General features: G+C 40.7%; 1 protein-coding gene across 2 annotated transcripts in view; it reads left to right on the forward strand.

Moving 5' to 3' along the window:
• Positions 1 to 19,634, forward strand: part of LRP6 (LDL receptor related protein 6) — a 122,026-nt gene that overhangs the window by 41,337 nt on the left and 61,055 nt on the right. For both annotated transcript variants that reach the window (XM_085543625.1, XM_015870801.3), the window contains one exon: positions 10,662 to 10,859. In XM_085543625.1, coding sequence (XP_085399751.1) covers positions 10,662 to 10,859 — 198 coding nt within the window. The remainder of the gene's footprint in view (positions 1 to 10,661; positions 10,860 to 19,634) is intronic.

Here is a 19,634-nt window from a genome sequence, read left to right on the forward strand (position 1 = left end):
TAGCTATATTCATAAGCATGTTCAAGAGCAGTGGTACAAAGGCAGTTGAAAACCTGTGTACGGTGAGTTAACTTGCACAGAAATTGTTCTTGAGTGTGGAGTGGTAACGTAAGAAATTATTGTAGTGCAGCTCTGAAAATGGTGTTCAGTTAATGACTGTACTTATTCACAGAGGCAAACTATTATGAAAAACTTCAGTTCTCAGTTAGCTAAAGACATCTTTCTTGTGTTTATCTTGATCATATCCTGAAGGAATATTCAATCCTCTCTCATGAATAATTATCTCTGTATTTGGTTGACTATGTACATTTTTTGTTCTTCTGAAGGACTGAAAGGATTTCTCGAATTTTTTCAATCAGTTGAGAAACTTCATGCTAAAAACTTCTGGTGGTACTTAGAGTCCATTTGAAAACTCATTTTCTGCTTAATTTGATACTTTAAGTCATTCTGGATTGTGGTTCCATGCCTCCATAAACCTTCCTCAAGAAGTTTCTATTGAGGACACTTGGAAGGACAGCTCGTTTGGGCTTTATTTTCTTGAAGTCCTGAAGGACAACAGACGTTTCTTCTTCAAAAGTTAAGAACTAATTTAGGCAGCCAAATGCACATACATGATACACCTTTTTCATGAACTATTTGTGTTTCTTATTTAATTTCATTTTTCCTCATCAGAAGAGTGGCAGTCCTGGTAGTATGGAGCAGAGTGGGTCAAGTGCCAAGCTCTGCAGGGAGTACTGCAGAGCTGATGAGCTCCAGGGGATGCTGTGTTCTTGAAACCTATCCTGTCTCTGAGGCTGGGTGGCTCTTTGGGTCCTTGTGGAGTTTAGAGGTTCTCAGGGACATAAACGAGCATAATTGGAAAGTTGGAGCATCCACTGTGAAGGGCTTAACCAAATAATTGGCTGTCCCAATTAGGCAGCTGTTCTTCCCACAGAATAACGTTTGTGAAGGTAAATGATTGCCTGCCCTGCAAGGTGTCCCAATTAACTGCCTTAAAATCAGCTAAGTGCTGTTTATGGTATCCCTGCTCAATGAGTGAAACAGCTGTTGGCCAGGGCTTTAATGATGCTCCTGGCAGGGGCCTGGCTTCACGCAAGATAGCGGGGCTGAAAGAATCCGTATCAGTGCTGGGGAGCATCACAGATCAGAAGACTGCAAAGCTGATAGGTGCTGGACATGAATTTCTGTCTCAGTGTGAGTACTGTTGGAAATCACTGCTGAATTATAGCATTTAATCTCAGCATTTGTACTCTGCAAACTTTTTCTGTGTATATGAAATTTTCCATCCTCAGCACGCCTAGACTTTGAGCTTTATTGGAAAAGAAACCCTGTTCTTTACCATATTTGTTCATCTCACAGAGTGGAATCAAAAAACGCTGTTTCCTTTCTTTTGCCATGGCAAAACTTTAAAATGTGGAGCAAATCACAACTAGCAAGTTACAGCTGTACCATGCATGGTGATTCCTAATGGTTTTTGAAGGGGAAGTTTGTATAACCTGTTTCACTTTACTTACAGGAGATGCCAGAATTCAAAAACAAATGAACAAGCAACCAAAAAAAAAACAACAAACAACCAATAAAAACCCCCATAAGTGTAAGGATGCATGGGAAAATGTTTGTAGGAGAAAGCAATCAAAAGAATCTTCTAGTTGTTCATAATAGTTATACATGGTATAACTGTGTCTTAGTTTCAGCTGAGACAGAGTTGTTTTCTTCAAAGTGTCTGGTGTGGTGCTTTGTTTTTGTTCTAGGAAGAAAAAAATGTTGATAACACGTGGATGTTTATAGCTGCTGCTAAGCAGTGTTAGGCAGAGCAGAGGCTGTTCTCAGCAAAGGGCCCAAATGCACAATGAGCATTCCCTTCCCAATGAGCTGGAAGGGAACTGAATTAGGACAGCTGCCTTAAACTGGCCAAAGGGATACTCCATACCGTATGACATCATGCAGAAGATTTGATGGGGGTGGATGTTCATTGCTCTCTCTTCTGCTGCTTGATGGGCTAGCTGGGCATTGGTCGATGGGTGATGGGCAATTTTTTGTGCATCACTTGTTACATACATTCATATGTGTGTGTGTGTGTGTGTGTGTGTGTATAGCATACATATTTTCCTTTTATCTATCTTACTAAATAAGTTTTTTTTCAACCCACAAGTTGAACTTTTTTTTCCTTGATTCTCTTTCCCATCCCACTGGGAAGGAGAGGAGTGAGACTGTGTGGTACTGAGCCACCTGCCTAAATTAAATGCAACAGTCATTTAGGCACCCAACATGGGGCGCAAAGTGTTGAGATAACAGCAGATCTGACCCTGGAGCATGTTAACACAGGGTTTTGTGGTAGCTTAATAATTGCTGGTCACTGTGTTAATTGTTTCCCTATTTATGGAGCTTTCTGAGAGTCGTGTGGATCTATATTGTTTAGCACCTTGCTGCATTTTTTGTCATCTCTGAGGACTGGATTAAGTTTTTTATTTGCTCGCTGTGTGGCCTTGGCTTACCTTATGATAAAATTAGCAGCTGAGAAACTACTGTTTTGTGTGTATTCAGCATTGCAGTCAATGTTAGGCTTTGTATGGCATATTGTTGATTCTATTAATAATTACACTCTTTAATTTGTCTTTTGGAGAGTCTGGCTATGGAAGAGATAGAGAAGAACACTTTCCAGCAGTTCCTCAGCTTCTTCTTCACTTTTTCTTCTTTCACTGGAGCTCAAGAGCTACTTACATTAGCTTTTGAGAGTTTTGAATCTCTGTGGGAAATTCAAGGCACCATGTTTCTATTGTTTGTTGTGAATGCATTTCATGACATTATTTAAGAATGTCACCCAGATATCTGCCCTGAGGTGCGATAGTTCTGAGTTGTAGGGAATGTGGGATGGTTTGGGCAGGTACCTCAAGTAGCGGTTTGGAACTTAGTCTCTGAACAACTGAATTCTGACAAACTAGTAGAATATTTGGACAAGGTCTGCTGTTGCCTTGGCAATCCTAAAGAGGCACAGATCACTGCAGAGTGCTGGATTTGGACTATGCCTAATGAGCTCTTTTCCACACCGTTCAGTATTCTCAAGGGGAAGAGAATACTTCTGGATCTGATGAAAATGTAACAATATCTAACTCCTGTGATAGATGCTGTGGCAGCCCCAATTCCTGCAACAGGTCCTGCAGGTGCACCATGCACTGTGACAGACCGCTGTCATTCCAGCCCCTGTGACAAGTCATGCAGTTGCTCCTGCTGTGGGTCCCATGGCTGTTCCAAGTACTGTGACAAGAAAAAGTTCTCCCCAAGGTAGGTACACCATACCTGGAGGTACAGTCCCAAGGCTTCTCCAGCCCTTGCAACAGGAGAACCAGAGAACCAACCAGTGTCAGTATCAGTTGCCCCTGTAAGAAAGACCAAAAAAGTCTACAGAAGTCAGAACATTTAGCAAAAAGAGAAGCCTATAAGTTGGGAGAAGATGAATATGGAGCGGGGCCATCACAAAAGCAAGAGGAAGAGAAAGAAACCATCCAACTCCTAACATTCATTGAGCTGCAAGATTTGTGAAAAGATCATGGCCTTTGGCCATATGAGCACATTTCCACCTGGCTGCTTTGGTTCTGGGATAGTGGGGCCAGTATCCTAGACATAGTGGGCAATGAAGCCAAGTAGTAGAGAACTCTTTCTAGGGACAGTGGCATTGGCAAAGCAATTGGAATAGGGACACAGTCTTTCACCCTATGGTTGCAACTCTTATCAGACATAAGGGAACGATTTCCCTTCAAGAAAGTTTTGATATTTATCTCAGGCAAATGGACTGTCATGGGAAAAAGATATCCAGTACTTGAGGGAACTTGCTGTGGTAAATCTGATATATGGAATTAACTTGGACAATAATACCAACTCTCAAGACCTGGATGATATGTATGCAACCTAAGTGGTGGAGAGTTGTATGGGAATGCACCATATCATATGCCAGCACCCTGGAAGGAAGAATTGGTTAGATAAAGAAAGACCAATGGTGGATGAAGTGGCTAGCATGCTTCAACAATATGAAGATAATCTGACTTCCTCCCTATGGGCCTGTGTCTCAGCTATGGAGAAACTGGTTCAACAGATCAAAGAAAAAGAAACTAGTTCAGCTACTCCTCCACCTGTACAAACCAGTATTTCATCCATTAGAAGTAAGCATTCCTCTGCTTAAGAGAGAGGAGGCAGTGGATACACATCACTTATCCTGAGGTTTAACATGCATGATCATGGAGAGGATATGAGGAAGCTGAATGGAAAGCCAACCTTGATTCTGCAGGCATGGATATGTGAGTTGTAAAGGAAGACAATCACAAGAGTGGGTTCTTCCAGGCAAATAGTGGCTCCAGTTTCAAGCAGGCAGCTCTCCAGACAGAGAATGATCTTATTTCTGAGGCTGACAATGAGCCTTCTGGTTCTCATACATGAGAGATGAGTAATGAATATAATAACCTGAACTAGAGGAGCCCTGCCTCCAGCTGGGTGGAGGAAGGAGACAACTGGCTTTATTAGACTGCATGAATTAGATGGCTTGATGGATCAGAACCACAGAAATATGAAGCTCTAGTGGACACCACTGTACAGTGTACTCTAATACCACCAAGTTTGAAAGGACAAAACGCATTTGTATTTCTGAAGTGACAGGTGGTTCCCAATAGCTAATTGTATTGGAGGCTAAAGTGAGACTAACCAGAAGTGAGTGGCAAAAGCACCCCACTGCAACTAGCCTGAGATTCCATGCATCCTTGGTATAGATTATCTCAGGAGAGGGTTCTTCAAGGATACTTTAATTGTTTGGTATCAATATAGCTGCCTTGGCAGCTATAAGAATGGAAGACATTAAGCAGCTATCTATCTGCTTTGTCTCACAGGAGGCCCTTTTGTTGTGGAGATGCCTTCAGCAAAACTTGCTCACTCTTCAGTAGTCACATTTGGCCAGTGTGAAAGTCCAATAGAGTGGAAGCTGACAGTGGACTACTGTGACCTGAATATAGTCACACCACTACTAAGCACTGCTGTGCCGGACATACTAGAACTCCAGTATGAACTGGAGCGAAAGGCAGCCAAGTGGTATGCCACAACTGGCATTGCTAATGCATTTTTCTCAATCCCTCTGGCAGCAGAGTGCAAGCCACAGTTTGCTTTTAGTTGGAGAGGCATCCAGTATACCTGGAATCAACTACCCCGAAGGTGGAAACACAGCCCTACCATTTGTCATGGGCTGATCCAGACTGCACTGGAAGAGGAGGCAGCTCCAGAACACCTGCAGTACATTGAGGACACAATTGTGTGAGGCAAGGAGAAAAGGAAGAAAATCATCTAAATCCTTCTGAAAGCCACTTTATGCATAAGACAAAGTAAGGTCAAAGGACCTGAAAGGAATATAGTTCTGAGGAATAAAATGGAAAGATAGATGTCAGATCTGTAGGGATGTGATCAATGAAATAATTGCTATGTCCCCACTAGCTAACAAAAAGGAAACACAAATTTCATAGGTGTTGTGGGTACTGGAGAATGCATATTCTAGATTACATGCTGACAGTAAATGCTTTCTACTAAGTGAGCCAGTGGAAAACCAATTTCACTTGGGGTCCTGAGCAACAACAAGCCTTTGAACCAATTAAGGAGGAGATACTTCATGCTGTAGCCCTTGGGCCAGTCCATACAAGACAAGATGCAAAAAACCATCCCGTATGCCAAAGCAGGGGAAAGTGCCCCCACCTGGAGCCTCTGGCAGAACGCACCAGGGAAGACTGAAGGCTGCTGCTTAGGGTTTTGGATTCAAGGATACAGAAGATACAAGGCTCGCTACGCTACCTCTGAAGAAGAGATACTGGCAGCATATGAAGGGGTTTGAGCTACTTTGGAAGTGATTGGTACTAAAGCACAGCTCCTCTTGGCATCCTGACTGCCTGTGCTGGATGTTCAAGCAACTGACACTACATCGAGTAAGTGCATTGCACTAATCATGCAACAGGCTCTGATGGGTAACCCCAGCCACCCAGGAATCTTAGAATTTATCAGGGACTGGCCTGAAGGCAGAGATTTGGATTATCTCCAGAGGAGGAGGTGAGGCTTGCTGAAGAGGCTCTACTACATAATAAACTGCCAGAAAAGGAGAAGAAATGTGCCTTGTTCACTGTTGGGTCCTGTAACATTGTGGGAAACATCACAGGTGGATGGCTGTTGTATGGAGTCCAGCACAAGGTGCAGCAACTACTGAAGGAAAAGGTGAATCAAGACAATTTGCATAAGATTTTTGCCATCCAGGTGTTTTAGACATTGTTGAATATGAGAAGTGGCCAGTGTACTGAATATTGGATGGTGGCAAATGCCCCAGGAATGTGGTTAAAGTAATGACAGAAGACCAGCTGGCAAAGCAGAGGCAAATCCATCTGAGCCACTTCATTGTGGAAAGATATTTCTGCCTGGGTAGAGACCATATGTAACGTAGATGCTCATGTACCCAAGGGCTGTGCCACTGAAGAACATCAAAACAATCAGTAGGTGAATTGGACTGAAGGGATTGAATTGAAAGTTACTTGGCATAAGGATAAATTATTTCTATTATTTCTAGCTGAATAGGACCATGACACTTCGGGCCATCAAGGAATAGAGATGCAGCTTATAAATGGGCTCAGGATTGAGGGATGGTCTTGACTATGGACACTCTTGCACACATTATCCATGAGTGTGAAACTTGTGCCGTAGTTAAGCAAGCCAACTGGAATAAAACCTCTTTGGTATGGAGGACAATGACTGAAATACAAATCTGGGGGAACCTGGCAGGTGGGTCATATCATGCTTCCGCAAATTGCATTGGCAAATGGCATTTGCCTACAATTGAGGCAGCAACCACTGGATGACTGTAAACATATCCCATGCCACTGCCTGAAATACTATCCCGGACCTTGAAAAGCAAGTCTTGTGGTGACATGGCACTCCAAAAAGAGCTGAGTCAGACAGCAAATGGGTGATGGGCAATTGTTTGTGTATCACTTGTTATATACATTTGTACGTATAGATAGATTCAGATAAATAGTCACTATTATCCTTTTCTCTAGTAAGTAGGTTTATCTCAACTCATGAGTTTTACTTACCCTCTTCTCCCCACCATTCTCTCCTCCATCCCACTGGGAGGAGGGGAAATGAGTGAGGGACTGTGTGACTCTGAGCCACCTGCTGAGTTAAACCACAACAAATTGTCTAAGATAAATATTTTTACAACTTCATTAAGGGAGTAATGAACAGTCTGGGCCACAGTCAAACAAAGCACCATACCTACTGATGCTGAAGACCTTTTGTCTTTTCTACGTGATGGACCTTAATTCTCTGAGGGGAGCTGTAATGTTTCCTGACACAGGCACCTAATATTAAAATTATCTGTGTACATAAATAATACAGTTAATCTGTTAGTTTTTATAACAGCTCACAGCTGTTTCTAAAGTCTTACTATTAAAGTCTGATGTGCATGGCTTTTAATGGTAAGATGAAAAATCTTAAGGTTATGTAATTAAACCCATCTTTTAAAATAAAACCGTTAGTTACTGAAGTAGAATAAGAGAAATGTAGATATACAGAATCAGTTTTAGTGTGATGTGGTACTATTTTTATTAGGTTAGAGAGAAATTTGGCTCTAAATGGATGGGTTCTCGAGATCAGGTCCATCACTGATGCTGGAGCAGGTTCCCTAAGTAGGTTGCACAGAAAAGCTTCCAGGCAGGTTCCGAGTATCTCCAGAGAAGCAGACTTCACAACCTATCTGGGAAGCTTGTTCCTTATTGGCGAATGTTTTGCTATATCCTGTAGGCTTGCTTTCTTGTTGTTGTTTTTGTTTCTTTTTAATTAAATTTTAATTAAATCTGTTTGAACGGGAGGGAGAACTATCTTTCACTTCTCTGTATGGCTAGTTTACCATCATTTACTATGCCTAAACATCATCTTTTTGCACTGTTTCTGTGTGGCTCACTTACCAACCATTATGTAATCGTACAAGAATCTGAGGTGTCCAGAGGAGAGGGACTGGCATTGGATGGATGTGAGCGGTTTGATGTTACTTGCAAAAATGATTTGAGATCTCAGTAGAAAAATCTGCAGACACCTCTGCAGTAATAGGAGTTTTACAGCTGTGTCCATCTGGACTCTCCCTGGCTGTTGACCAGGTCTACTTATAGTAATCACAGGTAACTTCAAGCATGGTTGAGGAGGGGTAGAGATACAATTCTTACAGCTGTTTTAAGCAGTTCTTCCCATCTCCTCTGGCTCCCACACCCTGTGCCACTTGCTCAGCTATTGTGGGGAAGTGCTTGTACTTTCTGAATAAGAAACTGAACTTGAGAACTTAGTGAGTGTTGCTGGCACCTGGTTTAAGCAGCTATAGATACCTGTAGCTTGTGTGTAAGTGGATGTGTTTGTAGACCACTGTAGTGCACTGGAGATCATTCAGACTGATAACTGATCATTTCAGCCCAAACCTGTTCCTTTAATCCTTTTTGCTCCGTAGCCAGGGAAGCACTGTACTGCAAGCAAGAGATGATCTCCAGGAAGCTGCTTGTTACTGAAAAAAGTGGTTTTCAAACTATAACCTGGATTACTTTGGCAGTGATTAAAAACCCAGGTTCCTGAGTGAAACATAGCCTTGATGCCATCAGCCGGAGCATGATCAGTTCCAAAGGTTTTTAATGTAGATATTAAAACTTGCGGGCTTTTAAGCAGGGTGATGGTAAACAAAAAGATAATAGTAGAAAAAGCTACTGCAGAAATGGAGCGGAGGCAATCAGAGCTGGATGGAAATGCTGCAGAATCTTAAAGCAAATGCTATGTGCACATGTCCTCCTCTGACAAATGAAATGAGGCTGGCTTTATGAAGTGGGGGAAGACTTTACTTTGTGGCTAGACTTCCCTTGCCTGTTTTTCTCTTCAGTAATTGTACTGTGCATGAGAGGTGAGAGAGAGACAGGGAAGAAGGCAAAGCTATACAAACAACTAATGAGCTCTCTGTTTCAGCCTGAAAAATCAGTCTAGCAGTGTGGCCAGGACCTTGGTACCTATTAACCTTGAAGTATTTGGAAGCGTGGGGCATGACAAGCTGGGCTAAATAAGAGTCTTTTAGAAGAAGTTTAAAAGTATTTCTTTCTTGTCCTCCCTTCTTCCTCACACGTTATTTGAAGAAGTGCTGTGTGACTTTTAAAACTTGTTGTTATGTCTGTAGCTTTTTACTGCACAGCTTGACCAGGTGACTTGCTACTTTGCTACCTATCTGAAGGTTATTTGTTTTTCCCTTCTTCCTGACAGGAAGATGATTTCTCTATAGCACTCATTCCTGACTGCAGCAGTCTCAAATGTTCTGTCTCTGTGCCCTGTGTTTCAGACAGGTATATTGCTCCATAAAGAATGACTCACTTGGGATTGAATGAACAATATTTGTTTTCATCAGCTGCATTTCTGTCCACAGATAGTATGTTTGTTTTAATGCACAGCTGTAGACCTGAATTAAGGGGAAAAAATGACATGGAATTTCCTGACTTTTTTTTTTTTTTAAATAAATCTCTGCCAAGAATAACTTCATCTGCAAATGTTTCTTAAATGTGTTGCACATTTGCTTTTCTCTAAAGGATGGGTGGCCAGGCCTCTTCACATGTGGGCACCATATAGATGACATGTTGTGGTTGTATGATGATCTGAGTTAGTTTAAAGGCTTCAGATCTTTCCAAGTCTAGGTTGTTTTGACTGAGGCAGGTTAGGGAGCACAGATACAGGCAGGTATGCCAGCAGATGTCATAGGGTTAAGAAAAACAACCTAGGATAGTAGACTTTTTGTCTGCCCAGCTGCAACAACATAACATAGCAGGCTTTGCTGGCATGCTTTGTCTAATCTGTTTATATTACAAATTGTTTTTGTTTAGTGTTGCATTATGTTAACAACTCAGAAGTAAATCAATCTTCTACCACCTGCAGAAGAAGAAGGAATTCTAACTCCTCCATAGCATACAGTCTTAATAAAGTGATTTCTCTTGCTTAGTCTGTCTTACACGCAACTAGATAAATTCCCTTCCCTCATAACTTCCCAGGTAACGATCCTTACTCAATCCTGAAAGATTTTACAGTGCTTTGTCCATTCAGTGCAAGAAAACTATGCTTCTAAATGTGTTGAATTAGCTGCCTTTCTGTGAGTTGGTCTTCCATCAAATACACTTAACTGTTTACATACAACTGCTATGTTGGCTAATAATCTTATTTTGTTCCATCCCCTCAACCCCCCCAGTGCTCTGACTCATGTTAAAGAGGTCATTTCATGATAGTCTGCAATATCCATGTTTTCTGTTTAATGCTGATCATTGCTAAGATCTGTTGGGTAGACCCAACTATCTTAGCTGACTCGAGGAAAGAAAGAGATGTTTGGAAGTATGTGACATAGTACTGTGGATTTGTCTTTCTTCTTTTTATCTTCTTCATTTTCTAAAGTAACAGTTTTTTGTTGTTTTTTTTTTTTTTGTATTCCCAGGTCATATGTACCTTATCCAGTAAAAGAGAGCTCCAGAAACACTGGCATTGTAGAATAGAGAGCCTTTGCCTTACTGAAAATTGTATTAAATGTTCTGGTAGTAGATTTATATGTTTGAGTTTTTTATTTTTTTCTGTTTTTAAAATAATTATAGGTTCATGTATTGGACAGACTGGGGAGAAGTGCCAAAGATAGAACGTGCTGGGATGGATGGTTCAAGCCGCTCCATTATAGTCAACACGGACATTTATTGGCCAAATGGACTGACACTGGATTATGAGGAACAGAAACTTTATTGGGCAGATGCTAAACTGAATTTCATCCACAAATCAAATCTCGATGGAAGTCATCGGTAAGAAGTTTTTGTTTTATTTATGTAATTCTACTTAAGCAATGTCTTTTAGGACAAGCATATCTTTACAAGCTCTGTTGCAAAGAATTGGCACTTTAATACTTGCTAAATTTTAAGCTAGCTAGAGCTATCAGATGCTTTTATCCTTCCCCAGACTCCCCTTTCCAAAACCATGATGCTGAATGTGTGCCCCTCTTTGAGGCATGCTGTAACTCACTAGGTCTCTTCTCAGAACTAGTTCCATAAAGGAATTAATGAGTGTTATTCTTAATTAGGTAAGACTATTAGCAGAAATTTGTTTTTCTTAAGGTTTTTGTTTGGTCTTCTTTTCCTTTGTTATTGCAGTATTCAGAAATGCAGAGAATAATATGAAAAAGTAGATCATCATATACAGATCTCGTCGTTTTTTTAATTCTAGGAGTTGGGAAATGTATGGAAAACAATTTTTACAGAGGACTATGCTAGAATTACTTACACAAGACCTGTGTCAGTACTGTTCACACACACAAATATGTCACGGTTAGTTTTTGCCCAGGTATCACAGGGCTATGATATTTGAAATTATCCTTTACAAATTCTTGTGTTGCTTCAGCTGGTTTATCTAAACATTAAGTAGCATTTCTCATGCTCTTCATTCTGACATCTTGGTGACTTCTTTTATGCAAACAAAGAAGCCATGAGAAATTAGGCTCCCCCAAAACCCTTTTGTTGACAAGATAGGTGTTTTTTTGATGGGTTGAGTTGTTTGTACAAACATAGGCAACATGCATGAAACATCCTCTGTGTTCATGTGGTATTTACTCTGAACTCATATAGCACTCAAAACATTGAAAATTTGTGTTGTTTTCTTCATAAGTTCTTCCTGTTAAGAGAACAGACATTCATGCAGTTGTTTTGTAATTGTTTTTGATTAGACAAGGCAGCAGGAATTGTATGCAGTTTTACATGTATGTGCACAGGTATAAATAATTTAACCAACTTTGTTGGTTCTAACAATGGAGATGTGTGTATATGGAAGATGTGTGTATATGGAAGGGATTGGGAGCACAGGTAGTGTTCTCAATCCTCCCAGCTGGGGACTGGGATCCAGGGAGAAGGAGGAGAAAGGTTCATTTGAATGACTGGCTGCATGGGTGGTGTCATGCTAAAGGCTATAGGTTCTATGATCTAGGACATTCCTTCGAGAAACTAGAAGTGTTGACATGGGATGGGATGCAAATGACCAGGAGGGGCAAGAATATACTAGGCAGCAGGCTGGCTAGGCTCATCACCAGGGCTTTAAATTAGAGCTGCTGGGGGATAGAGAGCCCAAGAGCGCTACCACCTTAGGAAGAAGCAGAGGTTTGTCCCAGAGGTTTGTAGGAGGGCTCCTCCAGGAAGGCAGCCCTGCTGAAAGCCCAGCTGAAATGCCTCTATACCAGTGCACATGCTGTGGAATATAAGCAAGAGGAGCTGGAAACCATGGTGCACTTGGAGAACAACGATCTAACTGCTATCATAGGAACATGGCGGGAAGAGTCACATAACTGGAATACCACCGTTGAGGGCTATCAGCTTTTTTGAAGGGATAAGCAAGGTAGGAGGAGTGGGGGAGTTGCACTCTGTTAAAAAGTGGATAGACTGCGAGGAGTTCCCTCTGAGAAACAGTCAGGAACATGCGAAGAGCCTGTGGGTTAAGATTAGATATGGGGTCCATAAAGGACAGCTAGTATTTGGGGTTTACTACGGGCCACCTTATCAAGGGGAGCCTGCTGACAAGGCCATCTTGCTTCAACTGCAAGAAGTATCATGCTTGCAGACTTTCATCCCAATGAGGGACTTCAATCAAGTGGATATGGCTGGAAAAACAGTGTGATGTGCTGAAAGTAATCCAGGAGATTTCTGAAATCCATCAGTGATAACTTTCCAGTTCAGGTATTGGACAGATCAACCAGAGGTAAAGTGTTGCTGGACCTGGTGCTCACCAGTGCAGTGGAGATCATTAAAGACATTAAGATTAGAGGCAACCTGGGCTGCAGGGACCATGCTCTGGTTGTATTCATGATCATGAGGAATGTGGGCCTGGCAGAGTAGAGTCAGGACTCTGAATTTCAGGAGAGTGAACTTCAGGCTGTTTAAGGAAATTGCTTGATGAGATCTCCTGGGAAGATGTCCTTAGAGACAAAGGAGTGGAGCAAAGCTGGTTACTCTTTAAGGATGCTTTTCTAAGAGCGCAAGAGCTCTCCATCCCTCAGAATAAGTAAGCAGGAAAAGGAGGCAAGAAACTGACATGGCTTGGCAAGGACCTGCTGGTCAAACTGAGGGAAAAGAAGGCAGTGGAAACAAGGACATGTCACCTGAGAAGAATACAGGGACGCTGTCTGGATATGCAGAGATGGGATCAGGAAAGCCAAAGCGCAGGTGGAACTGAACTTAGCAAGGGATGTGAAAAATATCAAGAAAGAATCCTACTGGTACATTGGTCAGAAGAGAAAGGCCAAGGAGAGTATACCCCCTCTGAGAAATGAGAAGGGAGAGCTGGTACAACAATATGGAGAAGGCTGAGGTACTCAATGAGTTTTTTGACTCAGTCTTCACTGGCAACAAGGATTCTTATATTTCTTACATCCCTGAACCTCTTGGTGGGAACTGAGGGAGCAAATTCCCCCACACTGTAAGAGCAGAGCAAGTTTGAGACTACCTCATGAGACTGAATGTGTACAAATCTATGGAGCCAAATGACATGCATCCAGGGATCCTAAGAGAGCTGGCTGATGTGGTTGCTGAGCCAGTCTCCACGGTATTTGAAAAACTGTGGCTATCAGACAAAGTCCTGGATGACTGAAAAAAGGGAAACATCACTTCCGTTTATAAGAAAGGGAAGAAAGAGGACCCAGGGAACCACAGGCAAGAGAGTCTCACATCTGTGCCTGGGAAGGTCATGGAACAGATCCTCCTGGGACACGTGCTAGGGATAATCAAGTGATCCAAGACTGTCAGCATGGCTTCACCAAGGGACCGATCTAGTGGCCTCCCATGATAGAGTGATGACACTGATGGACAAAGGGAAGGTAACTGATGTCACCTACCTAGACTTCTGCAAGGCCTTTCACATGACTATTTCACAATAAATAAATAAATATTCACTTCACAAGAAACATTTATTTCACAAGAAACATTTATTTCACAAGAAAGCAAACTTACTAAAAGAATGTGATATTTTGTGGCATTATAATCTTTTAGAAAGGGAAACAGTCGTTTACGGTTCAGTGCAATTTAGAGAATGGGATAGAAACTGTCATGTACAATAATAACTTGAGACTGTTGTTGGGGTTTTTTTGGTGTGTTTGTTTGTTTTAAATTGGTGCTGGTTAGCAGAAAGTTTTCAGAGTGTTCCAGATAAAAATGGTTTGAGGATAAAAACATAACATGTATGTGATAAGAATGGAGTGATTATGAGACCAAACACGTATCAGAACTTTAAAAAGACTCATCTCAATTGAAATGATTGCATGTGGGGCTCAGAGTGACAGCTTGCCACCTGAAAAATTGCAGGACAAATGTGAGTCCCTCACACAAATACAAAATACTCACAGTTGGTGCACAAGCAAGATAAACAAAAATAAAACAAAACTCCAAACAATGATAACAATGAGAAGAAAATACAACTCCAAAATGACCACCTATATGATCACACCTGATGAAACCACATCATAAATTTGTCCCACAAGAAAATTATGTGGCTTTTTTCCATTTAGAGTCACCCTTTTTGTTTTGTCCTATTTACTGGGGAGGGAAAGGACCATTTTAGTACAACAACATGCTGCCATAGTTTGTCTTATTCCCTTTCCAATAGTGTGTGCATATCAGGCTCTGCAATAAACCGTACTGCTTTTGCTAGCACCTGCTGGAAAACGATGCATGATGTGGAAATGATTTTTGAAATGGTAATTGAGCAAAAAGAGTCCACTGATCAAAATCGACACCACGAACATCTAAATCTATATTTATGCTTTTCCCACAAAGCACAAACCCCCCTGTCTTATCTAGGGTCTCCAGTCTTTCCGGCTCCATAGCTACCTCGGTATTTCCTGCAGCCACTGCTGCATGCATTTTCAATCTTTTACTTCAGACTCCTTTTTAGTTCTCCCTTCACTGACAGCCTATTGCACAACAGTGCAAATATGCTTTTGGTCTTTTGTCTTTATTGTAAATGTGTTTATTACATTCCCTTTCTTTGACTAACCTTGAAGTGGTTCTTTCTAAAAATGAGGGCATTAAAGGTGCTGATCTTCCCTCAGAATAAGGGGCTGCATGGCCATGTCTGTCTGCAGGGAGCTGAAACTAATAGTTGAGCCTCATGACACAGCTGTAAAGTCACCTGCATCATTTACCTCACTCTGGAGTCAGTTCTCTGGAATTAGTAAATAAACAATAAAGACCCACATAGACAAGTAATTTAGATGTTAGATATACTAATTATTTTTAATGTATTTGTGAAGAACAAAACAATTTATCTAGTACTTAAATGTATTTTTTTTAAGTGGTACCAAAATTTATTACCAATATTACCTGGGATCATGCTGGTTTGTTACCATTTGAGGGAGAAGGAGAGCATAGTCTTTGGAGAGTAAAGTGCACATGACTTCCCTTAGGCGTTCAGTTTTTCCCTAGGCATCTGAGAAAGTTCTGAAGATTCAGAAAACTATTAACATTCTTTGCAATTACATCACTGGGAAAAATGGAAAGAATTGCAGAAGTTAAGCTGTTCTACAATGAGTTTTTATGTGCTATTTCTTTTCTCTGCTGTGACCTCTTAGCCTCTGTCTATCTCAAGGAGGGAAGAAAAAGAGATCTTCTGGGGCTGTTCACAGTGATTCTATTTTGTTACATTTTGCCTTTCAGTTACCCAATAAAAATTACCCCTTTCAATATGGTATTTTCCAACAGCTAATTCTGTATTTTGCCTCTTATCTCATTACTTTATTCAACTTTGTCAATAACCGATTATCTAACATTAAAAAAAGATTTTTTCTACATCTGCCAACAAAACAACTTTTGAGATCTTCCTTCTAAACTTCATAAGAAAAAAAAAAAAATAACCCAAAGCCAAAAACCAACATACAATAATACCCTTTCAGTCGGTTCTCCTGGTTATCCTCACGCCCCAAAAGGGAAAAGCTGAGCAGATTCTTTTCTTCTCCCATAACCACTGGAACTAAGAAGCTTTTGTAAGGATTTAGATCTATCCCTCCACCACAACAGCAGTCCCTGCAGTTTCTGTCTACATGTTCCCTGTGCATATACATACATGCTTATTTTTACTCACACCTTTCCATCCCTCAATACACCCGTGACTCCCTGTATTGCTTCACCCAGCGTTATCCCTTGCATAGGGCTGTGTGCCCTATGCACTCCTGCTGACAGTTGGACACTGCTGCCAGTCAGGCAGGTTATTTCAGCTCTTCCTGTGTTCAGGTGGTTCTAATATAGAACTTCATTTTTAACTCGTTAGTTCTATATTTATAAATGGAGGGGTTTTTGGTGGTCTTTTTTGGTGTTGCTAGCAAAATTACTCCTGATTAAAATAGATATATTTTTAAAAATCTTTGTGGAGTGTCACTAGTTCTTTTTCTGCTTTACCTTCTGTTAGCATGTCAGGGAACATATATTTCTGGAAGACAGAGCCATTGAAGAAATAAAAAAGATCACTGTTATTAAAAGATACATAGTTTCATAATATGTCCAGTGTTCTGGATCTGACTAGATTTGTTAACTTGCCAAAGGAAGCAGATGATTAAAGATAAGTTTCAAGTTGTTTGTAGTGTTGCTCAGTGTGAGGTGGGAGTCTGTAGTAGTTGAGATCATGAAAGCTTCATGTAGAGCAATGTAACATGAGTTTTAATTGCTTTTGTGGAAGTGGGAAAGTTAGCAGTAAATAACATCTCTATATCAAAAAAAAATTTCGAACAGTTCAAAGAAAACTGCTTTTGTGATTCGGATAATGAAAGAAAATATAATGTAAATGGGCAAGGATTTGAATTAGTGTCACTGAGATAAATCCGTCGTAATATTTAGAATGAGTGAAAGGGAAAGCACTCTTGACATACTTCTATACCTGAGAGAAATAACTTTGTCTTTTTATTCCTGTTGTTAGATTATCATGTCTCTACACCTGGCCCTACATGAGAATTCAAATTTAAAGATGTATGTATCAGAGAAGGCCAGTTATATGCATGGATGCTTGGCTTCTAGCATGCAGAGGTCTGGCTAGTGGAAGAACAAAGTAGGTAGATGGTAGGAATATGCAGGGGGATAAACAAAGTAGCCTGGATTTTTGTCACCTCTTTGGATAAGACCGTGGTAATCTTTTGCTAGACCCTGTGAACTTCTGCATTAAAATGAAGAGGCGCCATGATGGTGTTGGCATCAGCACTCAGCAAATGTGTGGTAGGGTTGTAAATTCATGAGGAAATCTGCACAGCAGATTTTACAGTGATTTGTGCTAGCTCTGGGACTGACCAGCATGGCTACTCCAGTGACGGACTCAGAGTAAGGAGGAACAACACAGAGGCTGATGACTAATGCTCTTGGTTTGCCAGCAAGAGAAAGGAGTGAGCAGTTTTTCATGTCAGAATATAATTAAAAAATGAAATTGGTGCATACAGGAGATGTGTGGTTTTCTTTATTTTCTTTCTTTTTTTTTTCTTTTTTCTTCTTCTTTTTTTTTTTTCTTTTTTCCCCTGTTTCCTACTCTTGCCCTGCTCTTATCAGAGTGAACAGTTGCTTTTTGTGGGACTAATTAAACAAAACTGGATTGCAGATAGCTCTCCTGTGAGTAGAGTACCCAAGATAGGTTGGCCTGCTAAGGCAGCTCTTGAATTAATTTCTTTTCCTTTACCCTGCAGCAGCAGTTCTAATTAATAAGTTAACACGTTACTGGCTGAAGGGAAATGCACTTACAAGGTCCCCCAGGAAGAGTTTGTGCTAATGAGATGGGTTTTGAGGCCACTGTAAGAAAACATACTTACAAATACTGTTAAAGGGCTGAGGAACTTTTGCAAGGAGGTGAATGTTAAGCTTGCACTCAAACATGGATTTTTTTTTTCCTGTTTTTAAGCATCAGATCAAATCTGTCTGCCAGATGATTAGTTGCAAATTTGATGAAAAGCTGAAAACATTGTGTCCCTGAATTCAGAAGGATTTTTTGTTGTTGTTGTGTATAATGGATGCAGTATATGACATTATGTGCAGGGAATAAAATACTGTGCTCTGTCTATATCTTTATGTATATTTCTGTGAGACAGAAGTGTTTAATACTTTCAGTCACTGAGGAGAAACCAGTCTATGGTGAAAAGTCTGTTTCAGTACATCATCACTGCAGGACAGTGCAGAAGACAAATAGTCTTCTAATTAAAGCTGCTAGAGAAGCCTGCATAAACAGAAGTAATTAAATTATTTGGATACAGCAAAAGGGTGAATTTCTTGGATCTTCCCCAAGGCGCTTCTGAAATAAAATACTGGGAAGGTGGAGCTTCAAAATGTCGGTAGCTGGCTGGTATGCAAATAGGGATAGGTTGCACGTGTGCTGTATGTAGCTGGAGTCACTAGGTCATGGGTCTGTATATTTGTAGACACTTAATAAAAATACATAGCGCAAGCGGATTAGCCACAGTTCATTGGTGCAGCTTCTAAGACATGGGACAGCACATGCAGTGTTAGCTCAGGATCCCAGCAGCTGCAGGTTTATGCAGCCCCTATAGCATCCTGCAGCCAGTGGATCTACCCACACACTATCTCCCAGACTCCATCACCTCATCCTGCAGCTTTCTAGTCTCCTTTACTCCTGCTGAGGCCTATAAACTACATTGCATATCCTGATGGTGTTTGACTGAAAAATGACCCACGCAATTGACTCTAATTACATCTGATTGACTTCGTTAAACTTTAAGGACAAGTGGGGTTTGAAGCTCAACTTGTTATTTGCTGTGAGTGTGGCAATTGCAGCTTAAAGACATGGCAAAAGAGAAAGTATTTTGGTTTTAAAAGATATTTTTGTACCCCACAAGTAATGTTTTCTGTCAGCTTTCTCAGGTAATGAAAACCAGGCTTGTATTCTAGTAGAAATATAGCAAGGATTCATGTTGAAATTCCAGCTTAATTTTCCAAGTTTACTTTTGTTCAGTTGGCAGAAGAGGAAACCTTGTATTTCTAAGGAAACTGGATCTCTTTGCCCTGCCTGGTGGCAGCTGTGGTGTTGGGATATTCAGCTCTCTGCCGGGTGTTCATCCTGCCTCACCTAACAGCATGCAGTACTCCAAGCACTTTGGCCACCTGCTATTAATTCCCATTGTTAAGAATGATAGCTTTGTAATTTGTTAATATATAAGCTTTTACATGTAGACTGTTTAAATTCCAGCTTTTCATATTGTATTTCTGTTGAATGAAAATATGGTAAATATAATGAGAAAAACATTATGTTAGATACCATTTTTCCTAATTTTCTGAAATTTAGTATTCAACACATATGTAGGTACCAGCAAGAATGTGTCCTCGCTGAATAAAACTGGCATACAAAAACTCAGTGGGAAAGTTAAACAGTACAAACGCTTCCTCTGCTCATTTTAGTGCTATTAGCACATCCATTTACGAGCCACAAATGAAAACTAAAGTGTTTGCTTAATGTAATGCTCCTGTCCCAGTTCTTTGCTGCTTAAAACTCTAATCTTCAGTAATTATAGGGATTGCATAGTACATTTCATTAATGTATTTCTTAATTTTGCAAACGTAATTAAT

This window comes from Coturnix japonica, chromosome 1 (genome assembly GCF_054131305.1).
Source record: "Coturnix japonica strain WE chromosome 1, WE-NBRP24, whole genome shotgun sequence".
Taxonomy (NCBI): Eukaryota; Metazoa; Chordata; class Aves; order Galliformes; family Phasianidae; genus Coturnix; species Coturnix japonica.